The sequence below is a fragment of the Mixophyes fleayi genome, chromosome 1 (genome assembly GCF_038048845.1).
Source record: "Mixophyes fleayi isolate aMixFle1 chromosome 1, aMixFle1.hap1, whole genome shotgun sequence".
NCBI lineage: Eukaryota > Metazoa > Chordata > Amphibia > Anura > Limnodynastidae > Mixophyes > Mixophyes fleayi.
The window spans coordinates 171103701-171117165 of record NC_134402.1 but is presented as its reverse complement, the minus strand read 5'-3'; the positions used below and the strand labels follow the sequence as shown (position 1 = coordinate 171117165).

Genomic DNA, 13465 nt, shown 5'->3' with positions numbered 1-13465 from the left:
AGGAGGTGCACGGGGAGAGACTGCAACACAATATATACACGGGCACCTTGACTTTGATCCACAGTAATATGCACAATATAAATGTATAAATGACTGAGCAACACTGCCAATATAGAAAGTCTCTTGAAGTAATCCGGCATGAGATAACACAGTCAATGATGGCAGTAGAGTCAGCAGATAGTACACTCCAGAGGAGAACCAACACAGTCAATGATGGCAATAGACTCAGCGGATAGTACACTCCAGAGGAGAACCAACACAGTCCAGCAAGGTATGCAATACACAGCACAGTCAATGGGAAGTATGCATACCGTGGTTCAGGAGAAGGCAGTCAGACAGGAGTGCAGAGATACCTGAAGGGCAGGAGGCCAGCAGGATAAAAGTCCCTTGATGGGTGAAGCAGGGGTCTAGCAGGTGCAGCGCACAGGTAGGTAGACCAGCAGGGAACACAGGAAGGCGTGGAGAGCGGATCAGCAGTAGATGGATGAGTAGCGCTGAGAAGTAACAGCAGCGGGTCTCTGCGGGAACACGGAGGTAACCAATAGCAACCAGCAGGTGCAGTAACGATGGGACACCGGAGCAGAGTTGAACTGGAACAGATGATCACGGAGAGTAGCGGGTAGCAATAGTGGCAGCAGACTCAAGGAAACACGGTAGAGTAGACAAGGACTGAAGACTGAAGCGCACAGAGGCAGCGGATAGGAATCAGCTAAACAGTCACGATGAAACACAGACGGGTTGCAGGTTGAAGACTGTAGTGCACGGAGGCAGCGGATAGGAATCAGCTAGCAGTCACGATGATGAAACACAGACGAGTTGCAGGTTGAAGACTGTAGTGCACGGAGGCAGCGGATAGGAATCAGCTAGCAGTCACGATGATGAAACACAGACGAGTTGCAGGTTGAAGACTGTAGTGCACGGAGGCAGCGGATAGGCATCAGCTAACAGTCCCAATAATAAATGGTAGAGTAGAAGTGGTTAGAAGACTGTAGTGCACGGAGGCAGCGGATAGGAATCAGCTCACAGTCACGATGATACAGTAGATGGTAGAAGTGGTATGGGAACCACAGTAGGAGAAGTGGTTTGAAGACTGTAGTGCACGGAGGCAGCGGATAGGAATCAGCTCACAGTCACGATGATACAGTAGATGGTAGAAGTGGTATGGGAACCACAGTAGTAGAAGTGGTTTGGAAACCACAGAGGTAGAAGTGGTTTGGAAACCACAGGAATCAGCTGGGCTGAATAAACGAGGAAACACAGGAACACCTTCAGAGACTCATGGGGAATGAGACTCCAAGATCAGGCAACGTGGTGTTGACCACAGGTGCTTAATATAGGGAGGTTGCCTGATCTGCCAATTAAGTTAAAGGAACATACACTGAAGGTTTGGAAAGGGCTGCGCATGCGCAGTCCCTCAGGATAGAGGACGTCCACGGTTCCTAATAGTCCGGGAAGAAGCACTCACAGTCCGGTGAGTGACACGCTTCCATCTGCTGCTATTAAATTTGAATTTGCCTTGAGATGTTGTAGTCTCTAATGTTATGGTATCACACTATTGTGGCTATATTTAAGTCCACAGGTGTTTCCTGATCATCACCTTTTCGTATTGGAAGGTTCCATCTGCCATCCAGGCTTGGTACAGATTTCCAGTGTCTCTAGCAAGAACTATATTCTATTTGGCTATCAGTTTACCACCATCTGGTATGGGTAAAACCTATCTTTGGAGTTGTATTTGCATTCTTAATTTTTGTAATGCACTATGTTGGCGCCCCCTGTCTTTTTGTGTTCCATTTACTAGGTCTGACACTTGCAGACAGGTGTTGAATGACCGGGAAGCTGGCTATTACATATTAGTATTATCTTTATTTGTTTTTATTATCACACTACTTAATTAAGCGCTCTGGGCTTAAATATTTTTTTGAGATATATATATATATATATATATATATATATATATATATATATACACACACACCACACATATAGATGGCCTGAGAAAAGCATGAGAATAATTTTCACTGATAGCCAAAGAGACCAAGGGCTAGATTTACTAAGCTGTGGGATTGAAAAAGTGGGGATGTTGCCTATAGCAACCAATCAGATTCTAGCTTTTATTCATTTAGTGCTTTCTACACAATACAGCTAGAATCTGATTGGTTGCTATAGGCAACATCCCCACTTTTTTCAAACTCGCAGCTTAGTAAATCTAGCCCCAAGGGCGGGTTTGAAAAAGCAGAGATGTTGCCTATGGCACTCAATCAGATTCTAGTTATAATTTATTTAGTACATTCTACAAAATGTCAGTTCATCTATAATTTACCCTCAAGAATTCCATTAGACAGAGATGATTTATGTGCCAAATTATGGGGGTAGTTGTAGACAGGGCCGCCCTTGCGCCAACAATTTTTTTTTTTTTTTTCAAAACTACATTTTTTCTTTTTTTTTTCGCGGCGGGGGGTAGGGGGGGGGGGGGGGTGGCTGGCTCGGTCGTTGGTGGGGGGAGCAGGGTAGTTAAAAAAAACCAAAAACATACTCACGTGATCGCGGCGACGGCATCCCTCCCAGGACAGTATGTGAAATGTTGTGATTCTAGTAGGGACAATGGCAATTTTTGGTGAATGTTCTGCCTAATGTAAGGTGCAGGCCAAGACTGCACTCTTTGTGTACACACTGCATTTTTTCTATACTACATTGTGGTGCTAGATGTCCTGCAAGTCAGAAGTGCTTGGACATATGTGACGCTCCGGCGAATTTAGAGCCTAGTGATTTTGATGTGTTAGCCATGCCCCAATGGCGCATTTGCCATGCCCCCAATTGCATGACCACATCTCTGAAAAATTTTGTGCCGCCTTACGCAATTTTTTTTAGCATACTCGACTATAAGGGGGGCCCCATGAATTTGTTGTACCGGGGCCCTTAATTCCTCTTGGCAGCCCTGATTGTAGATGTAAATGGAACGGTACCTTAAATGCAGTCAACTGATTAGCCTATCCGTATTAGTTGTTTTTAGCTTTTAACAAAATAAGCCTAAAATTACTTTAAAGGGTGAACAAGTAAAATTTACTTGATGTATCTGTGATTGCAGTCATATATTACACAATGTAGAAGATGTAGCAGTATATTAGTTTAGCATTATATTGATGTCATTCTCACACCTTTCTTTATAGTGATCGCTAAATAATATAGTGAACCCAATCTGTATTTTAGTCTATTGAATGTTTCATCTCATTGTTATGGATGTATTCTCTGAATTTTAACAGTCCATCAATCCCCAAACAGTCCTACATTGTTGTTTTCTTGTTTCAAAGAAGCTACAGTGATTCCAATTGCCTACATAGTGTGTAAAGCTGAACAGTGGGCATTCTCTTTCATACGTTCTCAGGCGCTGTTTCCTATGAGTGGAGAAGATGAGCTAATCGGTGTCAGACCATTTGATAAATATATGCCTGTGCCACAAGGTTATTATTTATACAATCATGTCATGCCTTAAGCAAGGGAGACTCTCACAGTCATTATGACAGGGTCTTCTTAAAGAGTTGCCATGATTGTTATTGTAAACAAGTGCTTCCAAAGGCACATTATTTATTGTGTTGACAGTAAACAAATGATACTTTGCCTGCAGAGAATTTATCTGCTATTCACATTTGTCTCTGGGGTACACATTTATTACTAGAATGAAATGTAATCCTACACACATTGAAGTTTAATCTAGTGTAGTAGTGGTTAGGGCACCGTTTCCCAAACCCAGTCTTCAGGGCTCCCTAACAGTGCAGGTTTTCCATATCTCCTTGCTAGAGCACAGGTGTATTCATTACTGACTGACACATTGTAACAGATCCACAGGTGGTCCTAATTATGTCACATGTGATCCGGAAAACCTGCACTGTTGGGGAGCCCTGAGGACTGGGTTTGGGAAACCCTGGGAAATACTTTCCTGAGGACACTAGTGCAGTCAAAGCAAGTTCTGGTGGCTGCTTTGGCAAACTCAACGATATGTATATATAAATTGATATGAAGTGTGTTCCGTCAACAGGCCAAATCTATTTAATTTTGAGACACAACTCATTCACGTTAACACCCAACATATTTGTACATATTACATAGCACATAGCCACCATGTTGTAAAGCCCAAAATGTCCAGCATTTAATAATCCCCATATGGCAAGCACATCATTCAGAGCCCCATTTGGCCAGTAGAATGTACAAAGTCTATATGACTGGTGGCCACAGCACACCAGAGTCCATTTTATCAATATAAAATGCAAAGGCCATTTGGCCAGTTTATAATACAGCACCAATGTGACCAGTATGTAATGAAACACCAATTGGACCAGTAAGTAATGCATCACCAAAAAGACCAGTAAAGAGTTTAGTACTCATGTAACTATGAATTATAGCACCAATCTGACCAACATGCGGAGCAGCACCCATTTGGCCATCCTCATTTGTTTGCTTTTGTGAATAAATGGTATTAAGATTGAGTATTCTGAAAATCTTACCTACTAGATCCCATTCTCCATTAGAAATGTAATTTGAAATGTCCGCTTCTAGCATTTGTAGATCAAGCAGCCAACCATTATGTGTCCAAGATCCAAATTTTAATTTGCACTTTTGTATATCAAAAGGAAACCATCGTACATCAATATAGCATGTGCTCTTCAAAATACCTGAAACAGTTCAATACAACTAAGGTAACAAGTTAAATACTCTTATTATACTTAGCATAACCCATTTTAAGATATATCAAAAATGTGCAAACCATTAACTAGACTTTTGCAGCAAGAACATTAGCAATTGTGCAATAAATTCCCTACATTTTACTTCCCTCAATTTACCAATAAAAGTTACTCTCCTCTATGGGCTAAATGGAACTGCAATGGGTAATTAGTGGAGTGAAGAACTGGATGACAAATTTTAGGCTGTGGTGTGAGACTCCGCTCAGCAGCAAGTTACCCCACTATGGGACTTGCCCAGGAGGCAGCTGCCAATGTCACACTCCCAGGAGCAATGCAGAATTTTAAGAAGGGGGGGTTGTAAATGCATGATTTCAGAATACACTTTAAAAACAAGTTTGCTGCAATAAGCCTGGAACATACAGTATTTACAGTACATACAGTATTTGTAGTCATTTTTCTACTGTAAATAACAAGTACAATTGAGTCACATAGAGCTGCTATATTTAAATTCTGATGTGTGTAACACCATCAATAATGTCAGCCCTAGATCTGAAAATCCATGCCTACAAATAAAAATGTAACACAACATAGTTGAATTAATTTAGATAACTTAATAAAATGTATGCAAATTCAAATGTAACTGCACCCAAAATAAAACAATCCCAGGAGATTTGGAATTTCAGTAGGAGGTTTAAGATAGTGGGTTTATTTGACTACGAAGTGTTTTTTATTATTATTATTATTATTATTATTATTATTATTATTATTTCCCGTAGAGCGTGTAGCACTCACAGGTACTCAGATGCCCCCCAGGTCTTAAACTCAGCATAGTACAAGCTTATGGATATAAACATAGCACAGGCAAGGGGATGATGGCAGGATACAAGCGTAGTCAAGAACAGGCCAAGGTCACAGGACAGTAACGTAACTAGGCATACACTAATGCCATTACATGCCATTATAGAGTAACTAGGCATACACTAATGCCATTACATGCCATTATAGAGTAACTAGGCATACACTAATGCCATTACATGCCATTATAGATATTCAGGTATATCAGGTTCTGATGTATGTGAAAATATATTATTATTTTTATGTTGTGGGCTAATTGAGAATATAGTCCGTAATTTTTAAAGCTTGGCACTTTTTCGAAATTCAATGTTATGTTGTAATTCATTACTCAGTAATGTTTATTTTTACCTATGTATTAATGAATGCAGGACTATATTGGTTAAATCCGAGTTACACGAATACTCTGTTTTATATTGGATAGTTCCTGTCACGTGATTGAACGTGACGGGTATATGACAACCCTCCTGCTTGTGGCTGCTTCATTATTGCCTCTGAGGAAACGGCAAGCTAGTGCCGAGAAACACGTCAGGCGGAGTTCACTCTATTCATTGGAGACTTGGAGACGTGGCATCTTCTTATTCACACCCCGGGGTTGGATTAAGTTTATTCTACTTGTTGACCACACACCGCTCTCCGCGATTTGCCTGAAACGGATGCCGATACGGCTTAATCTGTAGGCGGAGGACACTGAACCCGACGTATATACATCGCTCTCTACGTTCCACTCCAACGGACGCTGACACGGCTAAAACCGCGGCTAGAGGACATTGAGCCCGACGTGCAGGTTTGATGTTTATGCCTTCGCTCATACAATCCAGTATTGTTGGCTACAACTCTATCTTTACGAGTATCTAGAGCGGGGAATATAGGCTGTTGAACTTGTTCATTAATTAATATCATATGCCCTTTTTTTCAACATGCTACATTTTTTTACCCACTTGGATTTACCTATTGTCATATGACATTCTGAGGAGATTGACTATATTTAAGTGCATATTCAAATCAGTCTGGAAATCAATCTAACGAGACTGACATTTAAACGGAAGCCCTTTGTGGTTTCCTTGAATTTACATCTCAATTGACGTTTTAACTGGAGGCCACTCAAGCACGTTTTACCAATCGGAACTATCTGTTTATCTTTATTGTTTATTGCATGCTGACAATTGGTCAGTAGATGCATTTTTATGAGGTTTAAAACTATGTGCATAGCGTCAATTATAACAATAATAACCTTATAGAGGCCAATTCCTATGATGCTGATGACATCTATCAGTTTCTAAAGGTTCTCTGAACCAGGCTATATGTTTTTGTGTGATACAATTTATAAGGCTCAAGTGTATTGCTCTAATGATATATATATCTCCATATGACATCTATAATGATATTATGCCAATGACTTAGTCTCATGATTGTTAAGTCTCCTTTGATAATTCATTCACTTAACCAGAATATATTGAAGCAATTGCTTATTATTTTTATCGTTGATACACATGTATTTGTAATAAATTTTATATCGATTTGAGTTTTGCGCTATCTTATCTTATTGTCACAGGACAGAAGCAGGCAGCGGGGTGAGGTCCAGGCAAACTGTCTGGGCCGGCAGAAAGACAGGACATCAAAGTCACTGGCAGAGGTCAGGGTCACCTGCAATAATTGACGGTCCAAGAAACAAGCCAGAGGTCATACACAGAAGGATCAATCCGAAAGACAGGAACAGAGCACAGGAGCAGGTCAGCAGTCAGGAAACTAAATGCTATAACCGGTAGGGAGGCTACTTCTCCCTGTCTTATAAAGATAAGAGGGCCAATAAGGAGAGGAGAGCCACAAGGATGGTAACAAGGCTCATATGGTGATTAATTTATAAACCTCATAGGACACATGCGCCCGGCTGTCAAACCAGCTGGGTCGTGTTAGTGAAATCACAAGTGACCTGACTGTTGCCCTGGTGCAGCCGGGGCACATGGCGGAAGTGACGTCCTGGTCATCATGACTATGGCCGGGATGCGAGGTGCAGACAGAGAGCAAGCTGCGGTGGCTGCAGGAGAAGCCGCGGCTCATGACAGTACCCTCGCCATGAGGAGGGGTCAAGGCACCCCAACATCCAGGTTTCCCAGGAAATTTCTTAAAAAACTCTTTAATAAGTTTGTCAGCGTGAAGGTGCCTCTGCTTAACCCAGTATCGATCTTCCAGACCGTAGCCTTTCCAATGTACTAAAAACTGAATTTGCCCTTCTCCTGGAATTGAGAATTTTTTCCATAATGAATTCACGATTTCCATCAATACTGACTGGCCGTGGTCTGTGTGACCTGTGTCAATTAAACTTACTAGAGACGACAACAGGCTTCAAAAGAGAACAGTGAAATGTGTTTGGAATTTTTAGAGATGGAGGCAATTTAAGACTGAATGCCACAGGATTGATTTTTCTTGATAATAGTAAATGGTCCAATGAGCCTGGGTCCTAGTTTCCTACAAGGCTGCTTGAGTTTGATGTTTCGGATGGAGAGCCAAACTTAATCACCAACTTAAAGAGGCAAGCTCTATGATGACGATCTGACAAGGACTTGGATCTGAAGGAGGTCTGAAGCAAAGCAGTGTGGACTTTCTTCCAGATAACTCTGAGTTGTGAGGCAGTAACAGAAACTCTGGAAACACCAGAAGATGTTATAGAGGAAAGAGAATTCGCCCTGGGGTTGAAACCAAGGTTGCAGAAGAACGGAGATACACAGGTTGAGGAATGACAAGAGTTGTTCTAGGCAAATTCATCCCATTGGAGTAAAGAGGACCAGTTATCATGAAACTTGGAGATATACAAGCGAAGGAACTCTTCCAGGGACTGATTAGTTCTCTCTGTCTGGCCATTGGATTGCGGATGGTAAGTGGATGATAGGCTAACCTTCATTCCCAACAGGCTGCAGAAAGATCTCCAAAAGTGGGTGACAAATTGGGAACCACGATCAGAGATTAAGTCCTCAGGAAGACCATGTAACCGAAAAATATGTTGAATGAACAACGGGGCCCGTGTTCGTGCACCAGGTAGTTTAGATATCAGTACAAAATGGGCCATCTTGCTCAAGTGATCCACAACCACCCATATGGTATTGTGACCAGATGACCATGGTAGATCAACAATGAAATCCATCGAAAGATGTGCCCATGATTTAGCAGGAGTAGACAAGGGCATCAACTGACCCAAAGAGCGACTTCTGAAGGATTTGCTTCTGGCGCATTCTTCACAGGAAAAGACATAAGTTCGAACATCAGAAGACAAGATTGGCCACCAAACCCAACGTGAGAGGATTTCGATGGTCTTAGATATTCCTGGATGCCCAGCAGACTTGACTTCATGGCATTTGGCGAGTATCGATTTCCTAAGATGAACTGGAACGAACAGCCTGTTAGTAGGGGTCTTGGCAGGGGAAATTCTTTGAAATTGACAAAGCATAATAATTCCAAGGTCCTGCGTCAAGCCAGCATGAATCAAGGAGGATGGAATGATAGGTCAAGGACCCAGAGGAGGAGCATAACAGGACATGAAGCTCCGAAAGAGTGCATCAGGCTTGAGATTCTTAGAGCCTGGTCAAAAAGTATTTAAGAACTGGAAACGAGTAAAAAAGAGGGCCCATTGGGCTTGCCTAGGATTCAAGCTCTTGACGGGACTGAATGTATTGAAGATTTTTATCATCCGTTAAAGATGGTGATTTGATGGGTATCTCCGTCCAACTAGTATCACCACTCTTCCAGAGCCCATTTGATGGCAAATAATTAGCGGCTGCCCACATTATAATTAATCTCTGCGGCTGAAAACTTTCGGGAGAAAAATGCAAAAGGATGCAGCCTTTGGTTCCGAGGATCCCTCTGTGAAAGAATAGCACCAGCCCCCACGTCTGAAGCATCCACTTCAACTACAAATGGAAGTTCCGGGTTTGGATGCCTGAGGACTGGAGCAGAGGTAAAGGCATCATTAAGGGTTGAAAAAGATGCTAAAGCAGCTGTCGACCAATTAACTGTATCGGCACCTTTGCGTGTGAGAGCAGTAATAGGTGCAACTAGTACTGAGAATTAACGGATGAACCTCCGATAGTAATTGACGAATCCAAGGAATCTTTAAATAGTTTTCAAGTTAGTGGGGAGTACCGAACACTAGACAGCTCGCACCTTCTCAGGATCCATTGTGAACCCACTGCTGGGAGAAATGACATAACCTAAGAAGGTGACACGGGTAACTTCAAATTCACATTTTTCAATTTTAGCATATAGGTGATGCTGGTGAAGCTTAAGAAGCACTTCACGGACATGCTGACATTGCTGAACCAAAGACTGTGTATAGAGTAAGATATCGTCCAGGTAGACTACAACGATTTTTCCTAAGAACTCCCGCAGAACATCATTAATTAAATCTTGAAACACAGCAGGAGCATTGCAGAGCCCGAAGGGCAGATCCAAATACTCGTAATGTTCTGTTTTTCATAGTGTTTCAGTTTTTATTAATGATGTTTCTTTTAATTATAGCTGGCTACACATCTCATATATTAATTCTAAAATTATAATGAATAATAGATTAGATACTATGTAAGAAAAAGTTTGCAAAGAAAGGAATAACTGTGACCTGGAGTGACCTACAGTCCCATTAGTCATTCAGCCAATGACAAGCGTGGCCTGGCTTTAAGGGAAGTCACTGTCAAGTCAAGTCATAGTCATTCATCAGAGTTATATCAGCTTTTAAGGTTTTATTCCTCCTATTGGATTACAAAGATAGAGGTATTTCCCATTGGATTAGAAAAACTGAAGAACTTCCCATAAGATTATTGCAAAGAACAAAGGGACAAGACTTATATTAATATGGTGAACAAGGGGGTGGGATGAGTGTTTTATTTAATTTAATTTTATTTTAAAAAATATGTGGTTTTTTTTTTGCTGCTGTGAAACCTTATGGTTCAAAGAGTGCCAGCATATCCTTTCAAGTCAATTGCTGCCTGTGCATGCTGGAAAATTAAGTTCCACAATAGGTTGGAGCAACATCAGCACTGCTCAAAGTTTTATGTAAAATGTTTCGTTTTGCCTCCAACTTTCCTGCACATTTCGAGTGAGGTCCGGTGAGCAAGCACTTGCATGGAATTGTGGGAAGCTTTTGGCATGAAAAGTGGAACTTTGGCCATGAAATGGCGCACGATTTTCGCGTGAGCTAAAATTGTCTCTTATTGCACCCAGGCCCGGCGCTCCCATTAGGCAACCTTAGGCAGTTGCCTAGGGCGCCGGGACCTGCACGGCGCCGCTGACTAGATTTTCTAATCTAGTCAGCGGTTCAGCGGCTCGGGAGAGAAGTGCGGCAACGGGGTGCCACCGCTGTTTTTCAATGTCCGCGGCGCATTTCACTCTCACACATGATCACTGTGATCATGTGATAGTCTGTCCGGCGGCGCCTCTGAAGTATCACACAGTCTGTCACTGACAGACAGTGTGAATAAAGTTCTTCCCGACGCCCCCCTCCCCTCCCCTCCCCTCCCAGCATGCATCGCGAGGAGCAGCTAGAGGAAGAAAAGGTAAATAAAATCGAATTATTTTTTTATTTAGTGTGTTAGGAGGGCGGGGGGGTGGGCGCGGGGGGCGTGGCGGCGAAATTTTGCCTAGGACGCCGCGAACCCTAGCAACGGCCCTGATTGCACCAGATTGAATAAGCCACTTAGTTTACGGTATGAAAGTTAGAAGGCTCAACATTCAATTTGAATTTATGTTCCCTGAATTTGTGTTAAAATAAACTGAAAGACAGATAATTATAAATATATTTTCATTACACTGAAAGCTACATTATTTACTACAGGAAATATTAATGCAATAATCTAAAATAGTATAATATTTACCAATGCATTGCCAAGTTACCCTATATTGGCATTTTCCACTTTACTTAACATACCCAAAGTTGAACATGGTGCATCACCTTGTAAATTTATTCTAGACATATTACAACTTTATCGAACAGATGTTGTTATTCAAACCAATATGAAATTTTGTGCGTGTGTTTAATATGATTTAACACAAAATTAAATTTACCTGGTGGAATATATTGGCAGGCACCAGAGGAATTCACCAATACATTAGTATGAAAAGTTGCATCAAACCTTTCATCTGCACTAAAACACAAACAGAGAATGGAATTAGAAGATATTTCTATATTATTGCAAATAAATATGATGTCACATATACAAGTCTACAATGTTATTTTTCAAACTTGTCACAGCTTCACAATAAGAATTTATTGTAGACACACACAAAATCATATTAGGACATTGGATTGCTGTTCAGATCATTGTTTTTTTAACAATTGTGACAGAGCCCATGAAATGAGACTGGCACTTTGACATTATTTTAAATAGACGTCAGCAGTAATTTTCCTAAAGGAGAGAGGAATAGTCAAAACAAATTCCTTTAAATTCCAGTGCTATTGTAACTCGTATACTTCACATCAGCCAGACTCTGTTCTTGATAACCAAATCAGAGCACACATGGAACAACAGAAGGCATGCAGTCTAAAGGAGCACACGGTACACACATAATATAAGAGAAGACAACCTTTGCCAGTCATAGGCTGAATAATTTTACCCACAAAGGAAAAAATAAAAACAGACAACTGCAGCATGTACGTGTTGAAGCAAAAAAAAGTGCATACAATCAAGTGCTAACTGATTTGTACTCTAAACCGTCTAAAACATGAGTGTTAGATTGTGAATGGGATAACGTTCCCTTTAAGCTGTGCATTTTCAAATGAAACAGTTAAAATGTTTATCTAATAAGATCTCTCTGCTGCATTTCCTCTCTAGTTAAATTTTGTGCATTTGGGTCTGATTCATGTCTGGACACAACCTGCATGCAACTTGCGTTTAAAGAAAGAGCCCCAAACATGAACATGAACATAGTTCCAACCGTATTTACATCCAAGCTTATCTCACCATGCGTTTCGATTTGAATGTGAGTTTCCAATACAGTGCAACTGTTTTCCCCTTTCCCATGTTTTATTCTCTTTTATACTTTCTCTTTTTATTTTTTCAAGCATTGCATTGCAACTTAAAATACATATTGAAGAATCCAAAATTATTTAAATTGTTTAAATATTCCTTGAGGTAAATTCGCTAAAGTAATCTTACCCAAAAATAGCAAGACATCATAATTCTTTGTTTAACTGTGGATCATTATCAGCTTCAGATGTCATGGTTACGGCATGTGCGGATATAAAATATGTCCGCCTATAAAGGTACTGAGCCTTGCTTATTGAAATCTCTTTGTCAAACAATTACAATAATAATATGTTAATTACATGTTAAATAGGCAGCAAATATAATTTAAAAGAAAAGCTGGCATCCATATCTGCTATTCATTCATTTATTCATTAATCTGGACTATAAAGCGGAAATGACAAGCATGCAATACCTGGATATTGAAGTGAGTAGAACAAAATAGAACAGATTGTTTCATGAAGCTCAACCAGATTTATAACTACAATCCCACTTTACTGCTGTATAAGAAGCTTGTTTATATGATGTTAAAATTCACCACATACATTTCATTTGACTATATATAAATAGTTGTACAACATATAAGCCATAGTGTACACGTAGAAAATGCATGTATATATTTTTGTAATTTTACAAAATTTGGCTAGCTTGGCTTGTCATCTATAGAATAATCTTCATAAAAAAAAGAGAGTCTGGGGCATATTCTATTAGGTCCGGAGCTCATGATTATGCCCGGCTGCACGTGTACAGTGACAATACGGGACCGCAACTTTGCGCATTTCCCTTCGCAACCCCATGGGGTGCGCATGGAAATCCGCAGTGTTTTGCGGTAACGGGACTTGTGCAGCCACTCGTTATCCTGAGCGCCGAACCTAATTGAATATGCCCCACTGAGTTTACCAAATAACACAGTACATTTCTGCAGAG

General features: G+C 40.8%; 1 protein-coding gene across 1 annotated transcript in view; it reads right to left on the bottom strand.

Annotated features, from left to right (window-relative positions):
- The window catches only part of LOC142106658 (neuronal acetylcholine receptor subunit alpha-7-like), a 202156-nt gene that overhangs the window by 80348 nt on the left and 108343 nt on the right, over positions 1-13465 (bottom strand). Inside the window, exons 5-6 of the mRNA XM_075189653.1 lie at positions 11580-11659; positions 4500-4667 (exon numbers count right to left, since the gene is read on the bottom strand). Of these exons, the coding sequence (XP_075045754.1) occupies positions 4500-4667; positions 11580-11659 (248 nt within the window). The remainder of the gene's footprint in view (positions 1-4499; positions 4668-11579; positions 11660-13465) is intronic.